The sequence below is a fragment of the Engystomops pustulosus genome, chromosome 2 (assembly GCF_040894005.1).
Source record: "Engystomops pustulosus chromosome 2, aEngPut4.maternal, whole genome shotgun sequence".
Lineage (NCBI taxonomy): Eukaryota > Metazoa > Chordata > Amphibia > Anura > Leptodactylidae > Engystomops > Engystomops pustulosus.
This window is the reverse complement of record NC_092412.1, coordinates 111,190,258-111,204,358: the sequence shown is the minus strand read 5'-3', so window position 1 is coordinate 111,204,358 and position 14,101 is coordinate 111,190,258. Positions and strand designations below refer to the sequence as shown.

The 14,101-nt window shown below is 39.3% G+C and overlaps 1 protein-coding gene across 3 annotated transcripts in view; it reads right to left on the bottom strand.

The window, feature by feature from the left end:
- The window catches only part of EGFL6 (EGF like domain multiple 6), a 64,175-nt gene extending 50,713 nt beyond the window's left edge, over positions 1–13,462 (bottom strand). The window contains exons 1-3 of one of the 3 annotated variants that reach the window (XM_072135960.1): positions 13,133–13,462; positions 5,736–5,845; positions 5,239–5,331 (exon numbers count right to left, since the gene is read on the bottom strand). In XM_072135960.1, the coding sequence (XP_071992061.1) occupies positions 5,239–5,331; positions 5,736–5,845; positions 13,133–13,209 (280 nt within the window). In that variant the 5' untranslated portion in view covers positions 13,210–13,462. The remainder of the gene's footprint in view (positions 1–5,238; positions 5,332–5,735; positions 5,846–13,132) is intronic. The other 2 variants (XM_072135959.1, XM_072135958.1) reach the window with 2 other exon arrangements.
- Between the last annotated feature and the right edge of the window lie 639 nt (positions 13,463–14,101).

The window sequence follows — 14,101 nt, the reverse complement described above, 5'->3', positions numbered from 1 at the left end:
TGTAATCTTCTCATATTATAGGTTTAGTAAACAGCCAACTACTTGCAGTGCAACGGGCTATCTTTTGTTTTTGGAAATAAGTGCATGATTTCTAGAATAACTGTCTGAAGTTAGGATAAATAAGTAAAAAGCCAATACAAAGGGCATCTCGCAAACTATGTAAATCAAAGGTTTATTAAAGGGGTGTCCAAAAATGGTTATCAGTGGCCTGTTTGTGGCATAGGTCATCATTATCTGATCGAAGTGGGGCAACACCCAGCCCTTACACCAATCAGCTGCTTGGCACAGTATAAACACAGAGCACAGAGGCAGGAGCAGTCAGCTTCATACTCTATATGGTGGCTAGAAACCAAAACTGCAGCCACAGCTCACCACTAAAAAAGCCATTACTTCAGTTCGGCTTCCGGTCACCACAAAGAGCAGGAAATCCACTGCTTCTGGCTGTCTGTGCTTTTTATGACAGCCAAATGCCGATTCATGCATGGACTAGGTGGTGCCCCCCACTCAGGGCCGGCTCCAGGTTTCAGTAGGCCCCTGGGCGACAGTGCCTCAGTGGGCCCCTTTGCAGTGAACTCACGTGCCAGCATTAAAAATTCTAAAACTAAAAAACTGTCTCCTGTTCCCTGAAATATTCCCCAGTTTATCATCCCAAACAGGGCAGTTTTGAGGTCATTTAACCAACAGGGCAAACATAAAAATGTGTGCCCCTCCACTCTGCCAAGTAATAAAACTGAAACTTCAACTCAGCTGCTGCAGAACCTCATAATACACACCTCAGCTGCTGCAGAACCTCATAATACACACCTCAGCTGCTGCAGAATCTCATAATACACATTACTGCTGCTGCAGAACCTCATAATACACACCTCAGCTGCTGCATAATCTCATAATACACATTACTGCTGCTGCAGAACCTCATAATACACACCTCAGCTGCTGCGGAACCTCATAATACACAACTCAGCTTCTGCGGAACCTCATAATACACACCTCAGCTGCTGCAGAACCAAATAATACACACCTCAGCTTCTGCGGAACCTCATAATACACACCTCAGCTGCTGCAGAACCTCATAATACACACCTCAGCTTCTGCAGAACCTCATAATACACACCAGAGCTGCTGCGGAACCTCATAATACACACCAGAGCTGCTGCGGAACCTCATAATACACACCAGAGCTGCTGCGGAACCTCATAATACACACCTGAGCTGCTGTGTAACCTCATAATACACATCACTGCTTACACAGAACCCTCTCTGCTTCTCATGTACATTTGAGATGATTAATATCATTCACACATCCACACATGCAACAAGACATATATACAGGCAGACAGCTACAGAGACATGCATAAAGATAGACAAGCATGGAGGCACACACACACTGACAGACAGATACATACAAACAGACACACATGCAAGCAAACACATCATCACACATACCATACACTCACCATATGTATCAGTAATACACACCCATACATGTCACATACCATCACACGCCCTGTGGTGTCTGCAGCAGCCCTGGTATCACACAGAGGAGTCTTCAGGCTTCTCCTCCTTCTCCTCTTCGTCCCGATTTCTGAGCTGCCGGATTTCAGCATTACTGCAGCTCCGTGTGAAGAGGTGATAGGGAGGAGGGGGGGGGGGGTGTTAACCCATAATGTGCTGCATCGCACAGGCAGCTCTGTAGCCTCTACCTGTGCTATGTGTGCTGTGTGTGCTTGTCCGAGTGGGGGAGGAACAGTGCACAGCACAGGTCCTCATCACAGGAAGTGAAGAGTGAAGATGTGCACAGCGTGTGTGGGCCCCCAACAACTCTCTGGGCCCGGCACTTGCCCAGGTATGGCGGGTGCTGGAGCCGGGCCTGCCCCCACTGACCAGACATTGAAGGTTCATCATGTGGATTGTTCATTAATGGTATTTCCTGAACTACACACTTTAAGTTTAGAATGCGGCACATTAGTAAGTCCACTTATCATTACTGAATGAGTGTCAGGCAAGAAAGTCTGACAAACTGTAAGAGAGTGTTCACATATCAGTTGCCTGCTCAGAATTTTACATCAGTAATGATAAGTGTCAACCACAACCTGTTGAAAAACAGATCCAAAACACAGAAGATGCATACACATGTATGTTATACATTCAATTTGTAGATTTCATGCATTGCTTTATGATAAAAATACTTATGATTATTAAATTCTAGAGCACCAACAATTCCATGGTGCTGTATATTTAATAAGGGGATCACATTCATTACATTAAGACAAGAACAATGAAGTACAAAAGACACAAAACTATATTGAAATGGTATGTTGAAAAAGGACCTTACTTGTGAGGGCTTCCAATCTATATAACTGATCAGATCTCATCAGAATTTCTGACTTATGCAAAACTGAAATACTTTTTAGGATGTTGAGTTAAACTCCTCAATCTTTTTTAGATTCTTAATATCATAAGCTAAATTCAAAGGTGGGTTTTCCATAGCTTATTCAGAGCTTCTGGACTACCCCAGTAGGGGGAAACTCGGTTACATTATCAGATGGGAGCAGGACTTAGGGATTTCTTTTTCCTTAGTTAGTTAGTTCCTTAATGCCAGTAGGATGGCCAATAAAAATACATTTTGTATCAACCATAATGAAATTCTATTGAAGATTTATAAAAGATGGTACAATCCTCCCGCAAGCCTCTCAAATATGTTGTGGATTATTCTGATGTTGGAGATGTTGTGGAAAGAAAGCAAGTTTATTTCATACACTCTGGCTGTGTCTTAAGTTGAGAAATTATTGGAATGGCGTTGCAAAAATTATAGAACTGGTAGTCAAAGATCCCTATGTACTATCTCCAGAATTAGCACTTCTAAACATTGTCAGATGATTTTGTAAAAAAAACTAATGAATATAGACGGTTGATTTATAAAACTTTGACAGTTGCTAGAGTTAAAAATTGGAAGGATGACGTTACCCCTTCCAAGGAGGAGGTGATATCGTTAGTTAATTCCACAGGGAGATTGGAACAATGTCTCTGGGAATAAGATATTATTAAGTCCAAAAACTTAGATGATTTATGGAAACCCTGGCCAGGCTATGAAAGATTATTATGGTTTAATTTTTTTTTTTTTTTGCGGAAAAGATAATTTTCTTATTTCTTACTTTATTTCCCCTCTCTATCCTCTTCCTCCCTTAATGTGAATTGAAAACAGATAGTTGAACACATTGTATGCTACAATTGGAATGCAATTGTTTTTCGTAATTCTGTATTTTTTAATTTGTAAAGCTTGTTTCTTTTTTTTTGTACTGATTGATATGTAATAAAAAGAAAAAAACCCACAATATATATAACTGAAGCCAGAGTCGGACTGGCCCACTGGTATGCCAGTGAAAACACCAGTGGGCCACGATGCATATTAGCTCCACGCCTGCCACGTCCTGACTCCACTCCCGCCACTGACTCCTGCCCCCATCAGCTGTGTTGGGACTTCAACTCTTTCTGTGTCCAGAGAGGGCACAGATAGAGATGAATAAACAGGAACTATTAGTTCTCTGCATCATCACTGTTCCCCTGTAGTAGTGATGCCAGCAGGCGCAGAGTGATGATGTCATGATGTCATCATCTGCCAGCATCATAGCACAGAGGAAGATAAGAAGAGGAGAGCTGCTGGAGGACAGGACAGGTAACTATGTGATGTTTATTTAGAAAAAAATGAATTTGAAACAAGGAAAACAGGGGGCCCACATTACGGTATGGCCACAATATGAGTGGGAGGTGAGGGGCCACAATAGGAGCTGGCAGAGGAACTTATTGCTTTCAATAGGTCCTACCTAATGCTGGACCTTACATCCATGTTCAAAAGATTGAATTACATTTTATTCACATCTGGGGGATCTCCTCCCTGACATCTGAATGCAGATGTTCCGGGAGGAGAGTCTGGAGATACGCCTAAAATGCATTTTAAAACACAATTCAAACGCATCTTGTGCACAATGAGCAGTTTACCTGTGTAGTGTACAGGGCATGCCAGATTCATCATTTTTGACGCGTGTTATGCATGAATCTGCCACCAACAACAGTTTTTTTGGTGCACGTTTAACGCAGGGAGTGGGGCACACTTCTGTTGGACTCTGCATGATAAATGTGATGCACAGTCTGACTGTCCACCGGAACGTCCCTTTTAGTGCAGATATTTGTGTTGTATAATGCAGGTATAATAATGTTGTATAATGCAGCCGCGCCACAAATGAGAGAACATGCAAAGTCTGACAGAAAACTGGCAAAAGGTCCTTAGTAAATGTGTTTGCATTGCAATGTAAAATATATTGCAAAACACCAAATATATCTGTGTTTTTGCTATCATTAATACTAATGTTATTGGGGATGGATTTGCTGTGTATTTCAAAACGCATTCTATAAACTTGGCCCAAAAAAATACAAAAATATTTCCATGTAGCAGTAGGTGTGCCCTCAGAATCAATTTAACAAGTGGGCCCTAAGTCCCGCAGTCCGACTGCGACTAAAGTAAAATAATGTCCAGAACAATGCAATGTTATTGATGAAGCATAAAAGACAAAAAATTGACCATTAAATTTAATAAAATAATTATACTTTGCAAGCAGATTTAATGTGTCGTGGGCCATTTCTAGATTACTTTTCACTTAAAGGGAACCTACCACCACAAATCTACCTATAAAGGTAGATCGGGTGGTAGGTGGATCAATGGGACGTGAGGTGAGCCCTTTTAAGGGCTAATCCTCACGTCCCTGCACTTTTTTAGTAACTTTTATTAGACTTGTATGCAAATTTTCTTATGCGGCTACTGGGGCGTGGAGTAGCCGCATCTGAGGTTACATGGCACGGCTACTCCAAACCCCGGTAGCCTCTTTTCCCCTCCTACTCACCATCTTCCCCAGTAGCCGCATAAGAAAATTTGCATACAAGTCTAATAAAAGTTACTAAAAAAGTGCAGGGACGTGAGGCTGTCCTCACCCGATCTACCTTTATAGGTAGATTTGTGGTGGTAGGTTCCCTTTAAGCACTGGAATTCCATTGTACACACATTTTTACTTTATCAGCTACAGCTTAAAATCAAAGTAGATCATTTCACATAGACACAGTAATTGTCAAAACATTTTCATCGTCCAGGGTCATATGAAAGACAGTCCAGCAAATTTACCTTGGCTATAATAGTAAAGTTTGTGTATGTAGCCATTTGTATAGAACTGATAAAGACCTACATACCTTGACTGCAGCTATTTCCAGTGAATCCAGGGAAACATTTGCATTTATTCGGTCCCACACACTCACCATGCTTACAGCCCTGTTCACATATTGCTGGTGAATGAAAAGATACATCAGTAAATAAAAATTCCAAGCAGCAATAAAAATTCAAGTCCAAAATTAATCCAAATACTGTTAAATCTATATCAAAATTCACAGACATGACTAATCGATACCATAACAGAGACACAACAAACTCAGGATCTGTTTGTGACTATAATATGTCACCAAAAGGATCATACGGTATTTTCTGCTCTAGTAAGAACTGTCTGTATTTAAGTTTGGAGACCACTGTTAAATCTGCAGAATTTCGTTTGTTTTTTGGTTATTTACACCAAAAATGTATCCATCTGTACTAAATAATGTAAAATCTGCAGCAAATCTGCACCAAAATCCAGTACTGAAATTTAATACATAAAACCCATAGGAACAATTGTGACCGTAATGTTGCTGTTTACCTTCGCATTGTCCTTTGCTATTTTGTTTCCACCCATAACAGCACTCAGTTCTGGTTCCGTATCTGCATAGACCAGGGGTGAGTAGTGATGGTATCAGTCGCCTATTCCTTCTAGAGATTCAAATAAAGAATGCTATTATTTATTTGTTTTTATGAAACAATAATCACCTCATCAAATCTACATAAAAACAATAAACACAATACCATCTCATTCTCTCTTTGATAGAAACTACCAAATAAAAAAGTTTGTTCCAATTCTTTGGATCCTTCTTTGTTCTTTATGTTTAAAGGGGTTGTCTGAGAGTTCCAAAAAATTAGGAGCCAGGCTGAGGCTGGCTTTTTAAAAAAAATAAACATTTACTCACCAATTCTGATGCTCCTGATGTCTCGCGCAGCGGTCCGTCTGATCCGTGTCCCTGTTTGTTTACTGGGTGGCCGAGGTGGCCACACCCACCTATCACAATATCCCAGATATTGACGGATAAGACGGACCACAGCGAGGTCAGGAGGGATGGAGGAGGTGAGTACATGTTTATATTATTTAAAATCCCCGCCCCCCAGCCCGACTCCTAATTTCGTGAAACCCCTTTAAGAAACAGACTTAAAAAGAACCGGTCATGAAAATTAACCCACGAAAATTAAGACTTCATTAGAAGCTATGATTAAAAAGCATTTCCCTTATCCCTAAATCTTTCCTTTCCATGGCTGAAATTTTACAATAATCAGTGATCATTATCAGTGATTAAACCTGATGTGAGTCATGCATACTAAGTGAGTCATGGATATAAAAATTTTTCTTGCATTGCCCTGCCTTCTTGTTCCTTAATGACAGGGCTAAGTGCTAAGATGTTCTGCTGTGTGGAACATTGAGAATTGTGGAACATTGAAAACACTAAATGTTGATATGCATTATAAGCATTTGCTTTTGTTGTATGCCACAGTTGAAAAATGATATGATATGACATGTTCAATTATTACTTTGTCCTGATTGGTCCTTGTGTACTTATACATGTTGTGCTGCTATGAACATGTTAGCCACAATTCAGGGAGAATAACCTGAAATGCGTTGGACAGTGTTCTGCGCCATGTTTAAAATCAAGATTAATTTTGTCTCGACTGGTGATGGCCAACTTTCTGATTTTAAAGATTACCGTTTTTTGGTTACCCTTGCCAACTCATAAAACAATAACTCCAAGATAGTCGTTAACATTTATATTTTCTGCTATTAAAAAATAAATGCTACATAATAAAAGATTGAATCATATGCTAATTGTATAAATCCAACAAATTGGACTGTAAGGTTGGTGTAGTTCAGTTTTCTGCTAAGAATTCCACACGGGAACCTTATGATATCAGTGGATAGAATTATGCAGGAAATGACCGGAGTAGTGATAAAGGGTTTTGTTTTATTGCATATTCTCTATTACTTCCTAATAATAATTTGTAGATGACTTTACATCAGCAAATCTTGGTTGAAAAAATATACCTTGTGATTATTATATTTTCATTAGACATCTGGAATTCTACAAATTACCCGAGTGTTGATATACAAAATACTTGTTACTTCTATAGTCATCTAAAAACAGTTCATGTAGAACATATAGCACAGGGAAAAGTCTGTTCATATTTGTCTTTTATCTCCTGCGTGTGTAACAGATATTCTTGTGTAAAAAGAAAGTGTTATTTCGACTTTATTGTAAGAAGTGTCCCTCACTGTGAGAAACATGAAAATAACACAAAGATTTCATTTCTGAAAAGCATAAACCGGAAGAAATAACTATTCTAGCTCTGGCTTAAAGGACTGTCAGAAATTATATACAGGCGTCCCCTACTTAAGAACAATCGACTTACATATGACCCCAAGTTACAAACGGACCACTGGATATTGGTAATTTATTGTAATTTAGTCCCAGGCTACAATAAACATCTATAACAGTTATCAGAGGTGTCTGTAATGAAGCTTTATTGTTAATCCTGGTTCTTATGACAACCCAACATTTTTAAAATCCAATTGTCACAGAGACCAAAAAAGTTCTGGCTGGGATTACAGTGATAAAATATACAGTTCTTACATACAAATTCAACTTAAGAACAAACCTACAGACCCCATCTTGTATGTAACCCGGGGACTGCCTGTACATAGTGGGTTATACCTAGTATGTAAAGAACATTTATGTGACAATCCTTGAGTCATGCACTGCCCCCTCAGGCCTTACATAATACAGTTTTTAACCCCTTACCGACATGTGGCATACTATCACATCACATGTCGCCTGCGGGTGTATAGATAGGACTCATGAGCTGAGCCCTCTCCATACAAGGTGGGCGTTTCTTGCATATAATGGGTAATGAAATAAGTATAGTTTACTTGTTTTGTGAATCCCCAATTTTATAGTTTGGTCAAGTATTCCAATTGAATTTGAATTGCAGCATCTATGATTTACATATAATATTTATCATTATTTTTATAGTTAGAGTTTATAATAAGTCTCCACACGCTAGAAGAGGCTACTTTCCATAAGGACTCTTCTTACTTCCAGAACCTACTGTAGTAAAAAGCCTCTCACTTAGCTAAACCAGTTCCTTACACTGTACTGATGAGTTGCAAATACATCAAAACAGTGCCCTCTGGTTTTCGCTTTTATCCTGCATCATATCATTAGGCTTTCTGAAAAGGTCATGCTTGATGTTAAGGGGGCTGTCTTGCAAGGTAGGTAAGAGGCAATGTTTTCCGTGTCCCATCCTGGAAAACATATTTGTATATTTCTTAGAACCCCCCCAATAAAGCATCAATGGCTGTAAGTTTTCACATGCCTGCAAAGTTGGACTTTCATGCCGAAGTCTCCCTCAGGGGTCCTTTCTAACAATGAATGAGGAATTTGGAGTAGTTTAAGACTGTTAAGTCTGTTTGTACCTATTATCCTATTATTTGTTGGCTTAGTCGATTCCAAAAAAAAAAATACACACAAATTTTGCATGTGTAATTAGACCATGCCCATTTTGTATGACCTCGCCCATTTGTCGTTCTGGGTATAAAAGTGAAAAATGTACCTGGAACTGCAGGTCTAGTAGTTCCTTTTCTAAGGAACAATGGGGGACATATATCAGGGCTTGTACGCCAGTTGTCTGGCATTCAAATGCTCAAATAATCATTTCCACTCTAAGTGGGCGATAAGAGTGCACGGCCAGGAGAGGAGTGGACTGAAGTGGGGTGTTCCTCACACGCCCCAGTGCACTTGCTACAGTTTACAGGTTATGATGCAATTCTACGGAGCCTCCTGAGGTATTGGATGACACCAGCGTGGAGGTTGATGTATGCACCACATATGATAAATGTCCACCAATGTAGTGGTTCACGTATAGTGCTTCATTTTATCCATTCTATCCAATATATGTACCTACATGACCCAGAAGAAACTATTGTACTCTGCTTTATCCGTGTATAACTAGGACTACAGTAAATCATTGTTGAGCAGTTAAACTTAACTAAACAACTGTGAGGCCTTGATACAGATTGATTCCATATAGGAGAACATTAAGGGAGGAATATAGTAGAGCTTGATTAATGTATATGAATCAGGGATGTATTGTATACTGTAGTTTACTGAGATTCTTCTAATGATGTAACTAGGATGTCATTGTACTTGACTGTACATGTACATATATTATAAGGATGATCAAATAAGACACCAAAACACTTGGGAAGTAAAGGGAACTGTGTATTTTGTTATATTAAATGTTTAAATGACAGAAGACAAAAGCAAACGCTTCAAGAGATTCTGTAGAGAAGATAAAAGGATTTTTATTGACTTGTCTATGGCATGGAGTTGTATCCACAGTATTTACTACAGGTACTTATGCATGACATGATTGTAACTACCTCTTTGTAATGTGATATGTACACTGTGAGCAGCTGTTTTACTACAAAAAAATTCACTGAAGGTTTCTCATCATTCTCTAATGGCGCCAATTAGGGAATTATTTTTCATGTCTACACAAAAGAAAAGCAAAGACCTTTATGTTAGCTTTATGATCATTCCCTTTAGACAATTGAATTTATCTATATATACAACCACAATAATGTAATATTTCAACCTTCACATCTAGGTATGATTAGCAATCCCAAATAGTTTTGACACATAATAAATGCACAAGGTGTTCATTTCAAGCAGCCAGTACACAGGTACATCGTAGTATATGTTAGATATTGTATGGCCTACTTAAAGCCACAGAAAAATTACTAGTATGTTGCATATGCATACTAGTATGCATACTAGTATGTTGCATAAATACATTCACTTGAATAAGCTCATTAAGGAGTTGTACCAGTAGGTAACTTACCTGTGCTTATTTGTGACCAATGCCATTTACCTCTTTGTGAATGGAGTGACTATGATGTAGGACAGCTCCATAGAAATAAATGGAGCACTGGTCACAAAGTGAAAAAATAAGACATGTTTCATAATTTTTTCCACAAGTCAATGTGAAAAAACACATAGAAAACAATGGCTTTGTGAGGTACCCATGGAAATCACTGAACCACGGACATGAAAAAAATGCCAACGTAAAAAAAGAGCCCTAAGAATAGGGAGTAACTCATTTTTCTTGAGCCATTGTACACATAAAGGGTCTTATTTGCTAAGGGTCTGCGGATCGTTGGTTTTTTGAAATTTTCAGGATTTGCGGCGCTGTGACAGGTATTTAAATGGTAATTGTGTCACACGCGACCGGATTGTGGCACAATTGCGCTGGCTTTCATGCTACAGAAATCGGAGAACAGGTCGTCGGACGATGCACTTACATACACCAGGAAGAAGATGTGAACTCCGGCGGACCTGAGCGGGGAAGTGACAGATGCAGGAAATCAGGTGCACGATCTTTGTGAATCACGGCACAGTGCATTGATGTTGGACAATGCACTTCAGATGAACTCCTTCGGCCGGGTAAGTAAATGTGCCCCAGAGTCTATGGGGCACATTTACGTAGAAATTCAGAAAATGCACTATGAGTGATATTTCTGCGTATAATACTAAGATTGATCACCAGAAATTATGAATATGTCGCTTCCCTGCACTGGCCCAACAGAGTTCACCATCTTTTTTGTTGTGCAACTTTAACATAGTGCGTGCAACACAATTTGCATGTTAAATATGGTGCTCTGTCCGAATCAGTAAGAAGGACACCCTGTAATTTGTGCCGCATAGAAGCCAGCGCAGTTGCGCCACAAAAGGGTAGAATACGACACAATAGCAGCACAGACACTTCTTAAATACCTGTGCAAGCTTTTGAGCCTAGTGCACAGTCCGACAAAAGTGCAGCACAAAACCCTTAGTAAATAAGCCCCTGTGGGTCCATTCCAAACAAAGGAAAGAATTCTTCATTTTGGTGCACAGTCCTTTTTTTTAAATTTACACAGGGATGCTAGATTGTGGTGCATGGAGTTTATGAACTGCCGCACAGGTAAAAATGGTATGAACTAATACCTTTATGAAGGTGAAATAGAACTTGGTAGACCAGCTTTTTGCAGCTCTAAGTGTGCATCAAAATTGTACCAAAAAAGTGTCGGGAAACTAGAAGTGCAAAAAAAATTATGCCACCAAAAAGAAGTGTCGGAAAGCAGCAATGTTGTGGTGCTGACACTTAATAAATATGGCATACAAGGTGCAGCATGGGAAAAAAATGCCAAAAAACTGGCGGAAAGTCAATAGTGAATGTCCCCCAAAGTCTATTGGACCAAAGAAGGTAATTACTGATTATATGTGTCAGTCCTGTTAACTTTAAGACTTCCCACCAAGGGTTTCAATAAGCCATGCTCTATTCAGTTCTTGACACAGTTGGCAACTCTGCTTCCTAGGTTTAGATGTTGTATTATTAGTAAGCTTGTTTTTAAATGCCCCTTTAATTGCGTAGAAACCTCATTCATTAACCAATGCACTAAATAGAATTGGATTGAGGATTTGATATACCCATGTAATACACTGACCGATTACAATGAACATGCTTTATTTAACCAAAGGCAGCTCTCCAGGAAAACAGTACCTTACCAAATGGCCTGCAGATTACAGCTAATTTTGGGACCCCTGTAGTTGAACACATATGATCATGTCAGTGTACCCTTTTATCAATATAAGATTTGTAAAGTAGAAGGTGACATCAAAACCTTTGTCCACAATCAATCTATGTGGCCTACACCTCTTCAAAACTCACTTACAATGGCAATGGGCAACATCTGATGTTGGCCGTATTTTAACCACCCATGATGAAACCTAATGTAAGTTGTTATAATATTACTCATAGTAGAAACAATAACACAAAATATTTTGATGGCATTGCAATAAAATGTAATGCTGATATCTACAAGAATTCTTATTCCTCCATGTCCTCAGTTACCTGCCCAGTCTGTCTTATAGGAAGAACTGCCATTCCAGTAGTTGATCTATCTCCAGGGCAAGATAACAAGTGACATGCGAGAAATGCATCAGTTCACACTCCTGCTTGAGAGCAGAGGAATTCCTGGAACACATTGCTGTTGGCTTCTCCTATATGAGAACATCTGGTGCAAATTATTATTTGTGTTCTGCACCAGTTTTGCACCTGTTTTCTTCTAGCGAAAATAATGAATGTGTGATTTCTAAGCAAACATGCTAAATTATGATGGTGCAAAACAGAGAACTCTCCCTATGGCACACAGTGCACCCTCCAACAAGTTACTCGACTGCTCGTTTCCTGCAGCACTTACAGTAATTGACTGCCACTTATTCAGCTTCCATTTAATGCTGCCCAGAGACCAGCATGCACAATGGCATACGGCAGACACATCACACTTAGGGCACAGTACTTACTAAGACAAGAAACAGAACCCAGACAACATTTTCTTCAGATTAATCTCCATCTAGTATAGAGGCAGCCAAAATCAAAGAAGTTGTTTAGATCTTATAAACCTCACAGTACAGAACTGCACATGGTGAAGAAAATTAAAGTGATGTCTACATTAAATTGTGTGCATCATTATGTAGCGGATACTTTGTTTTATATGGATTTTATGCTTACATATGCAGCACGTATTCTCCACATCATGTTCTTTTTTGCTTGGTGCTTTCATATGGTCCAAGACTTACTAGACACTGTTTATTAACAGATGTTGATCCATAAATATGGGATATGTCCATAGAGGTGCTGCATCTACCTGGAATCACTCTTGAGATCAGAGCTGGGGGTGGTTACTTAACAGAGTTTTATACTGTAGTAAACCCAAGCATCATGTTATGTTTGGGTTTGCTGAATCCACTCATCCTTGAAATGCAAAGTAAAACATTAGGTGTGTAACTATAGAAAATTAGGTTGTAACTATATGGCATAAACTAAAAGAGAAGGTTAGGTATAGGCAAGCAAACTGACCTTGAAGACTCTGGAATTCTACCTGCAGCAGAGGTGAAGCATAGAGCTAAAAGAGTTATCCACAGCAGCAGCCACATGTCTAAGCGCAGCACCTGGAGGCACAGTCTCTTCTTTCGGAGAAGTTGTGTGGAGTTTCTGTCTTTAGTCCTGAGAATCCCTGTAGTACTATTCACTCCATCCCTGTGTGCAGCTCTAGTAGTGGGGGAGCACTTTTCCTCTAGCTTGTCTTTTGTTGGGTGTTAGCTCTGCCTTTTTCCTGCCTTTAAGCAGCTGCATAAAACACTTGGCTGCTCTGAAATTCCAGCCAGTCTGCCCTCACAGTCACTGATGACAGCGCACAAGCTTGGTGGGTTGTGGCAGGATTTTACATAGGGAGGAGTGGGCTGTCTAGGATTTTTCCTTATTTTAACCCTGTGTTTCCTTTACCTGTGTGCCAGAAAGTTTAAATGGTACCTCCATAAAACACTATTTAAATGCACCATTAATGGGAGTTAAGCAACTGGCTCATCCTTTTAGAAAAACTATTGGTACCTTCCATACATTTCATAACCTTTAGCGTAAATGATACATTTTTTAAATATTCTGGTTAGGATGTAAGTGTCACCTGCTGACGAAGCCGAGTGTGGTGAAACGCGTGTCGAGGATAGTCTTTTGACGCTGACCACCCATACCTCACCATGTCACAAGGTATTTTATATGTGACACTAGTGTAAATATACTTTCTCCTGATATGTCAGCCATATAATTGTGTACCCTGTACTTACATACTTCTGGCCTTGTATTGGTCATTGCTTATTTATTCATATCTTTATAGTAATCACATATATTGGGTATATTTAGCAGATGATAGTTTTACTATACATTATACATTGTGCCGCACTGTGTTGGCTATTTTTGATTATAACAATCATATATATGGGCACTTTTTTTCTATACTTTTTTCCCTAGATATGTTTTTACTGGTATTAT